The sequence below is a fragment of the Lampetra planeri genome, chromosome 19, assembly GCF_965212315.1.
Source record: "Lampetra planeri chromosome 19, kcLamPlan1.2.h2, whole genome shotgun sequence".
Taxonomy (NCBI): domain Eukaryota; kingdom Metazoa; phylum Chordata; class Hyperoartia; order Petromyzontiformes; family Petromyzontidae; genus Lampetra; species Lampetra planeri.
The window spans coordinates 9,802,793-9,817,100 of NC_136125.1; the positions used below are offsets into that span (position 1 = coordinate 9,802,793).

General features: G+C 49.2%; 1 protein-coding gene across 1 annotated transcript in view; it reads left to right on the plus strand.

The window, feature by feature from the left end:
• Positions 1-14,308, plus strand: part of LOC144724085 (FRAS1-related extracellular matrix protein 2-like) — a 130,337-nt gene that overhangs the window by 98,240 nt on the left and 17,789 nt on the right. Inside the window, exons 8-15 of the mRNA XM_078602951.1 lie at positions 4,334-4,543; positions 7,377-7,574; positions 9,784-9,948; positions 10,853-11,035; positions 11,514-11,644; positions 12,223-12,381; positions 12,895-13,198; positions 13,925-14,056. Of these exons, the coding sequence (XP_078459077.1) occupies positions 4,334-4,543; positions 7,377-7,574; positions 9,784-9,948; positions 10,853-11,035; positions 11,514-11,644; positions 12,223-12,381; positions 12,895-13,198; positions 13,925-14,056 (1,482 nt within the window). The remainder of the gene's footprint in view (positions 1-4,333; positions 4,544-7,376; positions 7,575-9,783; positions 9,949-10,852; positions 11,036-11,513; positions 11,645-12,222; positions 12,382-12,894; positions 13,199-13,924; positions 14,057-14,308) is intronic.

Below are 14,308 nucleotides of genomic sequence, written 5' to 3' on the forward strand. Positions count from 1 at the left end.
GTTGTGGAAAAAAAGAATAACGGAAGGAAAGCCTTGCATTACAGCCTACTTACCCAGCTAAGTTGGTAAACAAATGTGAATTAGCTAAAACCAGCTGGAACCATTTAACAAATGGGTACAATGACTCGCTTGTACTTAACTTCACGAAACATTGCCCTTTATAAGTGTGATTGGCTCAAGGGCATGCTACGTGCTCACACTTGGAAATTTAACTTTGTTTTTACAGAACCTGTATTCTCATACATACAAAAAACAACTGCTCTTGTGATGACAACGCCCGGTTACATTGTTTCGTCATTACAGTTTCATCGTACCATGCGTCATTGTTAATACAGGTGACGTTTGCATATACAGGTAAAACAACAGTTACGTGTAAAGATTTGGCTTATTGTATCAAGTACTGTATGAGCATCAATGAATACATTGCAGCTTCGAAGGTTTACTTTTTATTTGTAAAGTGTACTTCTGTAAAGTTCGTCAGCACCGAATATATCTAAAATACATTACCTCATCAATCTCGTGTTCATTAAAACATAAATTAACCGCAGTGCGTTTTGAATGCAGTATGCTAAAACACGACTGCGCCGGAGAAGTGATGGCTTCAATATTACGTCTCAAAATAATAGTTTTTTTGCTGAATCGTTCACAAAGAGAGCATTTTTTTCATTCTTGGGGTTCCAGTTTGCATGTGGACTGAGATGTATCTTTTCAACTGCTCTCCACCTTCAGTAATGCAGCAATGACGTCACCAGTTTCACATGTGCGCAGAACACGGCTCTGTAAAGTGGCCAGCCTCTTTTTTCAAAGGCATTGGTTTTCACAGGTAATCTCCTGATAAACCCAAAGTACATATAATAATTTGAAATGGTTTGTTTGGGAAAGGATCTGGCCCTCTTTTTTTATCGCACTATGTTACATGTTATGGAAACGTGTTGAAATACCTGTTCAGGTCAGCGATGACAGTGTAGTGCCACTTTCTCAGATTTGGTGAAAAGACATTGACACGTGAAATGGAACAGAGAAATATAACCGTAATCTACTGAACAATTTTTGCCAGAAGCTACGCTGGAACAAATGTGCTTGGTTATAAATTAAAAACATTTCCTTAACTGTTTTCAATATCGTAATATATTGTGGCAACATATCAGTTTGAATAAACACATTTGTACTCTATCATCGTTATAGAACAAACAATTATTATATCTCGGCCAAATAAATTAGGAACAGTAACAACAAAAACTTCCTCCGGAATAAACAGAGACTCTCTGTTGCTTTTATGAACGCATTACTTGTCATACCTCGTAGATTTAGTTCCACCACACATGCAGTCGTCCGAGTTGTCTGCATACAATGACTCGGGGATCTGAGAATCCTGTGAAGGATTGAACCTGGCGAGTACTTGGATGGGGACAACTCGAGCAGGGTAGACGTTGACTACCTTGCCTGGTATGCAGGAGGTTGTGGGTTTTCAATCCCAACCTGAACCCTGTATAATTGGAGTTTGCACGTCTCGCTCCCCGTGGTCGGGTGGATTTTTCTCCGGGTCCTCCGTTTTTTCCCTCCACGTTTAGAAGCAAAATGCCTTTAGAGTATTTGGCTGCGAGAAACGTCCACGCGATAAGCCACTTCGTTGAGCTATCATTCGTGTATCCAGGTCGCTTCTGAAAAATAACTATATAGCTCAGTGGGCCTTACCTGGTAAAATAAAAAATAGTTTATAGTTTAGTTTAGCATGCCATGTGTCATAGGCAGTGAGAGTACATCAGTGGTCTCAGTCCACATAGATCGCATGTGTTTTTTTTTTCTCTCGGTAGATCGAATCTATCTGTATTGGAACTTTGGAGCTTCATCCCATCGTGTGGGTTTTCTTGGGGGCATTCAAAAGATCGCACATATTCCATCTCATGGAAGTGGCCAAACATCCCAATGCAGGACTCAACTCAAAACAAAAACGAGTCCTCAGACTCAGTGAGGTTGTTCCTCGCCAAATAGCTGTTATTCATATTATTTGTCGTAGGTTTTCAGTGAGGACAACATTACACGTCGCTTATCGGCATAACCACCAATTCCTTTCATATATACAGTAGATATAGCATCGGCTACTGGAGTAAAGTGTATGTACTCCCACCTCTTCCAAGAGTAGTGTGGAAGAGTAGGCCAAGTATCCTCAAGAGGTCCCTCTTCAGCTCACTCTAGTGGAAGCCCTTCTGCCAGCAGTGGCGTGAGCAAGCAATTGCAGGGCTGCACCTTGACCCATCTACCCATTGAACACGAACGTGACTCTAACTAAATATTTTATCCCTTTTCCTGGAGCAGTGGCGAAAAAATTGCAAAACGTGGGCATGATCTGGCTGTTTAAGCAAATAACAGCTGTTTGACAGATTTTCACGCTTCAATGTGCACTGCACTAATACCTCTTTATGGGCCCGTGAGAATAGGCATGCAAACATGGCCACAATTTTCCGTGTTATGTTGCACAATCCCGTCCACAGTGTGCAGCGCCCTCTTGTCTCTGCGTGCAGGGGTTAAAGTGAGGGATTAGAGAGGTTAATGTGACGGGATGGCGTTTGAGGTGAAGCCGGTTCTATCTACAACTACGTTCACCTTATAGCAAAAAAAGTTCAAAGGTGACGCCCCACAATTTATTGCTGGCAGAAAGGGGCTCAGAAGGAGAAAGCTCCAGAGAGGTCCTATATAGGGTATTTTTGGCCTACTCTTTTATGGTGGCCAAATGTCTTGGAAGAGGTGGAAGTTCCCACACTTTATTCCACCACATGAGGCCTACTAACTGTGGCGTCTCGATTTATGCGACTGGCACACTGGGAGATGAAATCGAACCGGTGACCTCTGGATTGCAAGTCCATTGCGCTTACTTGGATGGAGACTACAGCGGTATTAATGTCTAACCAATATGAAGAGGGGAGAAATGTCAGCGCATAAATGAGTCAATGAGGTCCCAAAATTAATCAGACTTAGATTTTTTGTAATGGACCTTTGATGCGTATTTAGCTCCAAGTGAAATAAATTAATTTGATTACTCACAATTTACATGCTATCGTTTAAAGCGTGAGAGTATAAACACTACGTTTTTCTTTGCTAAATAGGCATTAAAGGCAAATATTGTAACATTACTATACTGGCATGAAAATGATTGGACGTTCTTTTGGGTCAGAGTTCATTGGTGTGGTCATCTTGTCTTGTACCATAGATTCATAGACACAGACATGCATTGCATTTCTTATTTTATTCACCTTGCCTCGTAGATAACTCTGGTGTCACGTATCAAATTAAATCATAAATATTACATGACAAAAAAAACATATTTTTGCAGATGCCCCATGGCACCAGAATATTGCCGTGAAAAATATTTCCCAGTGGCAATTTGTTCGAGAGGTTTAATAGCTAAGTTGCGCAGAGACATCTCAGCCCAGCGAGAAATCAATAATGTGCTGACTTATAATCTCCAACACTTGGCACTAACAGATAACCTCTCTTGCAGGCACTAAGCAGATCCAACTGAAATGAGTTTTGAGATTTACAAACATGAGAGAGATTCCACTTATTTATTGCACGATCAAAAAGAAAAGCCATCAAACCAATGACGAGAAGTGTTTTGGTTTGCGTTGCTCTCCAACGTGTCTGCGGGTCGCACCGCATGTTGAAGAATCTTCTCCAGCGCGTGGGTCGAAACCTCGTGCCTTCACAGCACATGCGATACGATCCACAAACACACCGTGGGTGGCTGTACAGCACAACCGCACACACCTCCACCGTAGATATATCGCTTGCTTGCTTAGGACCGTGCAAATCTTTCGGTCGTTTTTTAACCCACTTCCCGTGATCCAATCGAGCTGACATTTTGCACACAGACTCGTTGTGCGAGACAATTAATGTTCGTGAAAATTTTTCCAAAATGTTACACTTTTTAGGACAAAAATATTATATTTAATTACCAATTGCTTAATGGTGCAATGCAATCATCTGACCCATAGGTGGCAGCCATCTCAAGCCAGAGGACGAGATGACTCTAGCCGCCACGCATATAAAGGATTTATAGTGAAAAACTTTGTTTTTACGGGTTATACTTGTTTTTATTGCAACAAAACGTGATCCCGATGCAGTACGCCGCGCGGCTTGCGTGACCGGCGATCGCAATTCACGGAAGACGTTCACGACGCAACTGGGTCGTGTGAAGGAGGTGGTGGGAGGTGGTAAAATATGGGGAAAGCCCCCCCCCCCCCCCACCGCTGCCCGAACCGAGTGAGAACGCCACGTCGGGGAGGAGATGAAATCTCACGCTTTGTCTTTTAACGCTGCGTCTCTCTTGGTGCAGCCGGTGTCGACTACGTCGGCATCAGCCGGAACCTGGACTTCGCTCCGGGCGTCACGATGCAGACCCTGCGCGTCACGATTCTCGACGACCTGGGCCAGCCAGTGCTGGAAGGCGTGGAACACTTCGAGCTGGTGCTGCGCATGCCGATGAACGCCGTGCTCGGGGAGCCCAGCAAGACCACGGTCCTCATCAACGACTCGGTGTCCGACTGTGAGCAGCATCGCATCATCATCATCATCACCCTCCTCCTCCCACCCTCCTCCCACCTCCAACCACCCCTGCCCCCAATTTGCATTTGGCTGACTATTCCTCTCTCTCTCTCTGTGAAGTGTCAGGGGATCGAAATTGCCTCCCTAGACTAGAATTCTATCCTGTTCTTATTTTTTAAAAAGCTCACATGAAGCACACGATGTGGGCTTCCCACCTCCCATTAGCACGGTTGGCTACATTGGGTGTGAAATAAGTTCAACACATATATATATAATGCATGTATGCTCCCCCTGTTTTTGCAGCATCTTTAAATGCATTCGCATTTAGATGCATTATGAGTCCACGTTGTATCGTGTTGCATTTGTCCATCCATTCACTCATTGATTTATTCACTCGTTGACTCGGTAATTTTAGAGGAAATTTTTTTTTAATACAGAACTCGATTAGTGGTGTGCAGTATATGACCACAGGGCATACTCACTCCACACTGCCACGCATACAATTTTAACATAATAATAATAACCAAAGAATATTGCACACGCATGGATTTCTTAACGCTTTTCAACGTGTGTTCGTCTTCGGAAGAATTTAATTCGCAGTACAGATGTCAATTTGGCAACCCGTGCGGAGGTCAAAGCGTTTTGGCACATTTCCAAATAATGCCCTTTACGATGGTGTTGTCCTTGTTGTTGTTGTTGTCTTCACATTTTGTGAAACTCTGTCGTCAATTCGGGCAGTTTTTCAAGAAGTCCCCAGCGGCAATGCGTACGTAGCACTGCGGGTTCATTCTCACCGCACGGCGCTTACAAGAATTGCAGTGCCTCGCCGTTGTGGACCAAGCGACGGAGCTAATGCCTCAACGCTTTCGACCTCAGTGGAATAAGCACAACAAACAAACAAAAACAATCAAGCTCAGGCATGTCGTCTACGCCCGCACTCGATGCGCGCGAATCAAACGCAACCGCAGGGAGGCAAACGGCACAATGGCGAGTTCGGGAGAGATGTTGCGAGTGAGTAAACCAGGGACGAGGACAGAGGCAAGGGGGACACGGAGATACGAGGAGACGAGCGCGAATGCGGCATCCCCCAATGCCGCAGCGCCATCGCCGAAGGGTTTCTTTGTGCCTGCAACAGAGGTCGCAACCGGGTACCCGATACCCGTACCCTACCCGATACCCGGCTACCCGTACCCAGCCGGGTACGGGTACCCGTTTGCGACCCTGGTGCGGCCGGGTACGGGTAGGCCGTGAGTCACTGTTGAGTAACCGTTTGTCACTCGTTTCCCAACGTCTTGTCTCTTCTCACAATTCAAGTTCCTAGAATCAACCCACCCGTGCCTGCAACATGGCTTCATCCCAGAGGTCGCAATCAGGTACCCGTACCCTACCCGATACCCGGCCGGGTACGGGTATCGGGTAGGGTACGGCCGGGTACCCATTTGCGACCCTGGTGCGGCCGGGTACGGGTACGGGTAAGGAATAAAACCCGTTTGCGACCTCTGGCCTGCAAAGAGTTTCCCCCGAATCGGTTGGGAGAGCGCGCGCGCGAAGTTAATTGCGGCTGCGATATTAAGGACGCGCAGCTGCATTTCGTGCGCGTGCAAATTAAAGTTGATCAGGTTACGTAGCTGACATTAAATAATGAAACAAACTCGCGTTTTGATGGGCTCTGCAAGATAAGCTCCCTCTTTGGGCGTTAACAACGTTAAACTGCTCCGTAGGGGAAGCTGTCTTGAGCAATTACCATTTGTCTTAAAACGTGCATGCCTTGCATGTTAATACTCATTAGTGCTGCCTTAAAACGTAACAAAAAATCATATATTAGTCAAGTCGTGTTTTTGTTGATTAGGTATCCCAATCTTGAAGTGACCCACTTTTACAGCTTTATTCTACACAGATAGGTGTTGTGAAAAACTGAAGAGGGTCTCGTACGCTCAAATTAAAACACATTCCTCCTGCGGAGGGAGCTGGTAGGAACGTTGGGTTGCTCGGTCAATGACCAGGGTCAACGGCGGCGTGGTGTATTCCGCAAATATGGCCGACTGTGAGGGCGGGCACAAGCCGGCGTGAGTAGGTTAAACGTTGAGTTTTATAAGGGCACCACGGGGTGAGCAGCCCCTCCCCACCCAGCCCCACCCTCCCCACCCAGCCCTTCCCCACCCTCCCCTCCCCACCCAGCCCACACTATTCGACATCATTGTAAAAAATAAATTAAAAGTCTATCCTATGTGTTAGTGAATTTTTGTATATTTTAGGCAGGAAATTCGTATTCAAATTTAGATTTTTGTTTCTGGGGGGAGATCCCAAGACCCCCTGGAACATTTTGTCCCCCCCAATGTTGACTCTATGGCTACAGCCTTGTCGCCAACTAGTACCTCTACACCAGCCGATTTCATTTGGCCGATCTTTTCGGTGGGTCGCCTATCGGGTGTGTTCCCTCCTTTGGCTGCCAGTCTGTCGTGAGCCTTGACCATCGGCCATCATGTACGTGTGTATCTCAGATTTAGCACGGTTGGCTACACACAGTGCGAAAGAAGTTCAACATACTGTACGTACGCATCATCCCTTCCCACGAGATGTCCTGCTCTAGCCCACTTCTTTTTTGTGTGAACAGATGGAATTTATGTCATTTACTTGTGTAAATGTTCTCAAAACCCATGGGTTTCCCTCTCTCTGTTTATGAACGTAATTCCAAGCTTGCATCTTTCCACGCTTCTTCGCCTACTCTTGCCTGGCAGCCCCGTGCTTCCATCCCACAGTTAACCACGCTCACCAACATTTCTTCCCCACGCACCCAATCCTCCACCACCCCCCTGCCTCCCCTTGCCGCGCAGTGCCCAAAGTGCAGTTCAAGGACCCGTTGTACACCAGCAACGAGAACGATGGGCAGGTGTCGGCCGTGGTGTACCGGAGCGGCGACGTCGGCTACAAGTCGACGGTGCGCTGCTTCACGCGGCAGGGCACGGCGGAGGTCATGATGGACTTCGAGGAGAGGCCCAACACGGACGACTCCGTCGTCACCTTCCTGCCCGGTACGCGACGCGCTCGTTCGTAGGGCAGTGAGCGTCCTTCTTTGCCAGGCCCGTGGTGACCCTGACGTGCGGCCCCCGACAATACCGCGGTGGCGAGATGTTAACTACCTCGCCTCGTATACAGGAGGTCGCGGGTTCGATCCCGACCCTGACGCTTGTATATTTGGAATTTGCACGTTCTCCCCGTGGTCTCTGGTTTTCCCCTATACATTTAGAATCAACATCTATATGCATGCAAGGCGATATTCCGTCTTCATGCCGCGCAGACGGGGATGTTCGCACTAGCTTGGGTCGCGGGTCTTGTCAGCCGAAATGATGAATCGCACTGCTAAGAAAGCACCTCGAGCCGTGAGCAAGCTAATGTCCCCCGGCCCGACATTTTAAAATAGCCCATCAATGTGCATTCGCCCGACCACCCCACCCCCCGAGCCACCCCCATTAAAACCCATTTTGTCTCACAGGGCACTCTCGACCCGTTGCGGTGGTGCGGTCTTTGCCTCGCGATCGATTCCCGCGACACAGACGGGCGAATAATTATCATTGATTTATTCCCCCGCCCCCCACCGTCCCCCCCATCGGCCACCAACGTTGGCCTTTGACACCCACGGCGGAGGAACTTTGCGTGCAAGCGACACCGCTCCGTCCGTGCACTTTGACTTTGCGTGTGTGCTAAAGAGTTTGCACGTTTCGAGATTACATTCCTGCCTGGGAGTCTCCCATGCAGAGCTAAGGGGCCGATGGATGAGCGGTGACGACTGACTGATGATGCGGCCTCCTTTCCCTCGGAACGGTTTCGTGATTTAGAAACAAACCCTTCGCATACCACAGCCTGATCCTCCAAACCTGTACCAGCGTACTTCGGTTTTGTTTTGTTTGTTGATTTCAACCTCCTCTCCCCCACCCCCCCCCCCCTCTACTACTCAACTATTCCTCTTTTCTTTCCAAAGGTGTGTCTTGTTATATATTTATATTGCTGTATTACATTATATAAGATGCTGCCAAGGTATAATGGTTAGGGCACCGGACTTGCAATACGCAGATCCCGTTTCATCCCCCTTCTCCCCCGCCGGCTACCTCTGTCCCACTCGGCGCTGCAAATTCGTACATCACAATCTAGATCTGCAGTTTTCGTGACTGCAGGGATCCATACTCTTTGGTTATTTCGGTAAAGTCACGTAGGTAGATAAAATAAATTAAATCACGTGACGTAGATCACAGTCGGCCGATCGGCTGGTCAAATGTGGCGGCACAAAATGTGGGTGCTTCCACCCATCCCATGACATCTGGCCCGCGTGGAAGAGTAGGCCAACATACCCTCTCAAAGGGGCTCTCAGAAGCTCCCACTAGTGGAGGCCCTTCCACCAGCAGTGACGTGAACAATACACTGCAGGGCTGCGCCTGTACCTTTTCTAACATTTCTATTCTGCGCTGCGTTGTAATAATTTTAAGCCCTTTGTCAATCCGTTGCTGAGTGAAGGTCTACCCAATGCCATGTCCAATTTAGGGGTTGTTTGACCATACTTGACCACGCCGATCAGTGCGAATTGGCGAGAGTTCACATATCGCAACCGTCAGTGCTGTCTGATGGTAGCTGCGCGCCAGGAATCAAACTCGGGTTGTGAGGTTTCAATGCACAACGCGCGAACCACCGCACCACCGGCCCATCTTTAAATCATACCGCCATATATCTATAGATGTTGTTCTCTTGAATATAAAAGTAATGAAGGAGAAGACACATTTTTTTTATTAACGTTGACTCTAGATATGAAACAACAACAGAAATCCCTCGTAAAAATAGAGCTGTGGAAATTGCTAAAGTGTTGGGGTTTTTTTTTTGCAGCTAGAAAGTACACTGCATATTTCAACATTTATGTGACAGCAAGAGGAAATTGGGTTCGAAAATGATGTACCATGTTTATTATTTTTTGCACCGCTGAAATTGCTTGATTGAATGTGCCATAAAAAATAACGAGAGATAATTTTTGCCTCCCCCTATATTCGCGTGCTTGATGTACGGTGCGTAAAATGTCGCAATTGAAATTCCGCTGATCCCTTGAGTCATTCACTTGCCGTCATCATATACGTCGTATTTGAACGAACAAAAAAAAAAGACCCCCGAAATTTCCAACGCGAGTTACAGGGATCCCTTCTAAATGCTCGTAACAACGTGACCGGAGAAATAGCGTGTGTCATCCTCATTGTCTTGCAGGCGAGATAGAGAAGCCCTGCACGGTGATACTGGCGGACGACACGGAGTACGAGGAGGAGGAGGAATTCCGCCTGGTGCTGGGCTCTCCGCGCAGCGAGTCTCCCTTTGGGGCCTCCATCGGAGAGCAGAACGAGACCCTGGTCAAGATCAAGGACGACGCTGACAGTGAGGCCACAGACCCTCACAGATTGTTTGGCTCCCCCTCACGCATTTGCACGCAACGGTGCCCGCAGCCACACGTGCTTCGGCGCGCACGCGCATGCACGCGCGCACATTCGCGCGCTGCCATACGAACGCACTCACGCGCACGTGCACACAATTCTAGCGCATTCGCATGTATGTGTGTATGTCTTTCGGTAAAGTCACGGAGATAGGTTCAAAGAAAATAACAAAAAACTCCGACGCTTGTGATGCGATCGAAACGTCGTAGTTTTTTGTTATTTACTTTGAACCTATCTACGTGACCTTACCGAAAGACCCAAAGAATATGAATTATTGCAGTCACGAAAGCTTAAAGTAAAGATTATTTCGCACCGTTCGATAGCTAACCGTGCTAATTTGATGTGCGGGTGAGGGACATCCTCTTTTACATTTAATTAAACGTATCGGAAAATGCGTTGACACTGTGGTAGACGCACAGCTGCGAATATGCTTCACCACTGCCATCGGTCTTAGCGCGGTATTCATGAATAACTTCGACAATGTGAACGGATATTTTCAAGTGCCCATCCTTCCCATTCACAAAAAAAACAGCGTGACACTCACCGACACGCACCGAGGTGGTCATTCCCATATCACAGCGTAAATAAAAGGCGTTGGCAAAAGGCACAGCGCTGCAACTGCTCGCTCACGTCACCGCTGGTGGAAGGGCCTCGTCGAGAGGGAGCCGTAGAGGATGCCTCGCTCCGCTAACACGGTACGCTTCCATGACTGCGCACACTCAACTGGAAGGAAACAAGAAAGCTGAAATCTGTGTGAACGCTCACAAACCCCTACCCCCAGCACGCGCCCGTGCGAACAGCAGACGCGCGCGCGTGTTCACGACCACGCGCGGCGCTCCCTTCCTCAGAGCCGATCATCAAGTTCGCGGAAACCAAGTTCAGCGTGAACGAGCCGAAGGAGGCTGGGCAGGTGGCGATGGTGCGCATCGCCGTCGTGCGCACCGGCGACGTCTCCAAGCTGTCGGTGGTGCGCGTGCACACTAAGGACGGCTCGGCCACCTCCGGCGAGGACTACCACCCCATCTCCGAGGGTGCGCCCCCCCCCCCTGCTTCGTCCCCCCCCCCCCAAGCCCCACACTCCCCCCCCCCCGCTGTTGAAAAAGGGAGCGGGGATCGACTCTCGAATGGAACTACGACCGTGTCATCGTGAGAAAATGCGTTGAATTGCTGGTGGGGTGAGGCATTGCGCAGTGGCATACACTGCGATTGCTTACTCAGAAGGGTGTACGTTAAATAATAGCATGTTATATATGAAAAAAAGTAAGCTCAATCATTGATATAGTAAAAAACAATTAAAGTTCACTCCTTGATGTTGTAATATTTTTTGTTTGAGGATGGTGATATCCGGTTTTTCTATTTTATAGGCTATAATTTTTTTTATATATATATGTACGGCATCTATGATATTTCAGGTGAAGTAGATAACGAGGCCAATGCCTTTCAGTGGAGCCACTGGAATGGGATCAATGTGTTTGATGTGAGCGGCGTCGCTGTTGAAACGTTTCTCAGAAATCGAGTTCAAGGAGGGCGACAGAGAGCACTTTGTGGAGGTGGAGGTGCTGTACGATGGGGTGCGGGAAATGCGTGAAGCCTTCACCGTCCACCTGAAGCCCGATGAGAACATGGTGGCCGAGACTCAGGTGCCGATGCGCAGAGACAAACGCGCGCGCGCACGAACAAAGACAAAGATCCCCCGTATAGCCTTAACAGACTGTTGGGAAAGTGCTGTTTGAGAAGGACTGCACGCGAAAGGGGTGGGTGGCCAGCGCCACACCCGACCACCGTTGTCTCCCCAATGGCGATGATTTTACACACCACACCAGGTTAATCATTTGAGGCTGAGTCGACCTAGGTGAGGCTCAGGACCGGTTCAGATAATCGTCACTGGTGTTGGCCGTGAGCAGAAAATCTAACTCAAGCCGCCTGGTTCGTAGCGCAGCGCGCTAACCTAATACACTACCGCTCCGCACGCACACACGAAAAAACACATGCACACACGCGCACACGCATGCGCGCACAAGAATGTTTCTACGAGATGAACAATATCGCGCGTGCCGCTCCCCGCGCACGAACACAGGCAGACGCGCGCACCCGTGCACAAGATCACTTCTCCGAGATGAACAATATCACACCGCAGCGGCGCTGTTGAATAGCGGTCACGTTTGGGATGACCCCCACCGCCCATGCCCCTGCCCCCTATTCCTGCACTCCGCTTTAGATGAACAAGGCCATCGTGTACATCGAGGAGATGAACAGCATGGCTGACGTCACGTTCCCGTCCGTGCCGCACGTCGTGTCGCTGCTGCTCTACGACGACACGGCCAGGACCAGGGAGAGCCCTCACCCGCCCGCCGGGTATCCCATCGTTTGTGTCACGGTGAGCCGGACGCTCGTGCCGCAGCGGGCGGGCGGGCTTTAAACAATCACGACGACGACGATCTATGTTGACCTGTGATGTTCGTTGAACTTCTTTCGCACCGTACGTATTCAACCGTGCTAATCGGAGGTGCGGGGGAAGGACAACAAACTAAAGACGCTGCTATCGTTTTTTGTACAATTCTGACTCCCCCCTACTGGATATCTGAGCAAAAGAGCTGTATAGCTCATCGGATTCCTCCAGGATAAATATTCTGATTCTGACTTGTCCAACATACCGCGGATGGTTTAGATTTTTAGTATGCGATTTTGACAATTTGGGGGGGTCGATAAAATGACTATGCAATACCTAAATGCAGCATGCAATTCTTGATTGCTCTTGAAATGGCCTGCGAGTGTACGCATATGTCCCGTGAGTCGAGGAAGGTTGTCCTTGCTGCTGTCGGCAGCAGCACCGCAGCACGTGTCACGATTCGCCCGCGTTCTCTCGCCCACCCGCCCGCCCGCCCCGCAGGCCTGTAACCCCAAGTACTCGGACTACGACAAGACGGGCTCGCTGTGCGCGAGCGAGAACATCAACGACACGCTGACGCGCTACCGCTGGTCGGTGAGCGCGCCGAGTGGCGCGGACGGCGTGGCGAGCCCCATGCGCGAGGTCGACGCCAACACCTTCTTCACGTCCACCAAGATCGTGACGCTCGACTCGGTCTACTTCGCGCCCGGCTCGCGCGTGCAGTGCTCCGCGCGCGCCGTCAACGGAGACGGCGAAGAGGGCCTCGAGCTCACGAGCACCGTCGTCACCGTCAGCGGCGACGAGGGTGCGCGGGGAGGGGGGGGGGTTCGCGTCCCGTGGCCGATCGCGAGGTTTTTTTTCTTTCTGACATCTCTCCGACGGCGGCGGCGGCGGTCAAAGATCCGCGAATGCGTTCGCACGGGTCCCGTTGGTTCGTCTGTCCGTGCGTAGCTGGGCAGTGTGGGTGAGGGCTAAGGGGGGGTCACGATAACTCTTGTGTAACAGATGGCCCGATTTAATTGAAGCTTTATTGTCAAGTTGTGTTGCTATGGAAGGAAGGTGTGTTTTGTAATGCACGGATACGGTTGAGAGTGTTGATAGCCCTCTGTCAGTGTGTTGCTCTGTCTGGAGTGGGGTGGGGGGGTGGGTGTCATCATAACGCTAGTAAAGACGATCCAACGAAAGTGAAACTTTTTTTTTTTAATAAAAGCTGTGTTGCCGTTAGGGACCTATCCCTATTGAAAACCAGACAAGTATATCGAAGGGTAACCCAAACCACGGCGATGAAAACCACCCAGCGAAAATGCAAAAGCCGTTTTGCCCAAGGCAATGAGGTCAGACAGTGGAGGCACAAGCAAAGAATGAACGACCTCCCATTGAGCACAGTCTGACAGAGGAGTTGCAGGGAGGGCACTGGTGAAGTCTTAAGCAGGCAGGCTTCATGCTAGTCGCGGTCTGATTACATCGTTTGCTGCGCGGAGAGAATACTAACCGATGCCTCTCACTCCCTCCCACTGCATGCTGCCCCCAGGCCTCTGTCAGCCTCGCATTCTGGGAGCAGTGGGGGCAGAGCCATTCACGGCCAAACTGCGCTACACAGGACCGGAGGACCCCGACTACCCCAACCTCATTAAGCTCACCGTCACGATGCCACACATTGACGGTATGCAACCGTTAAACAACAACACATTTTTTTTCTAAAATTCAATAGCACGGTGCCATCAGTTCGGTTGCCCTACGGAGTGCTTTGCGGTTTGAATTGACAGTGGCATATGCTCCGAGCCATACCATCTCATTATTTTGCATGAATTTAATTCATTTTGCAGGTTTGTCCTTAAAAAAATATTATATGAATGCTTTTTTATGAAGGCCCTCTGTAACGCCGTAAACGACAAGCTGAGCTAGAATGAGGGCC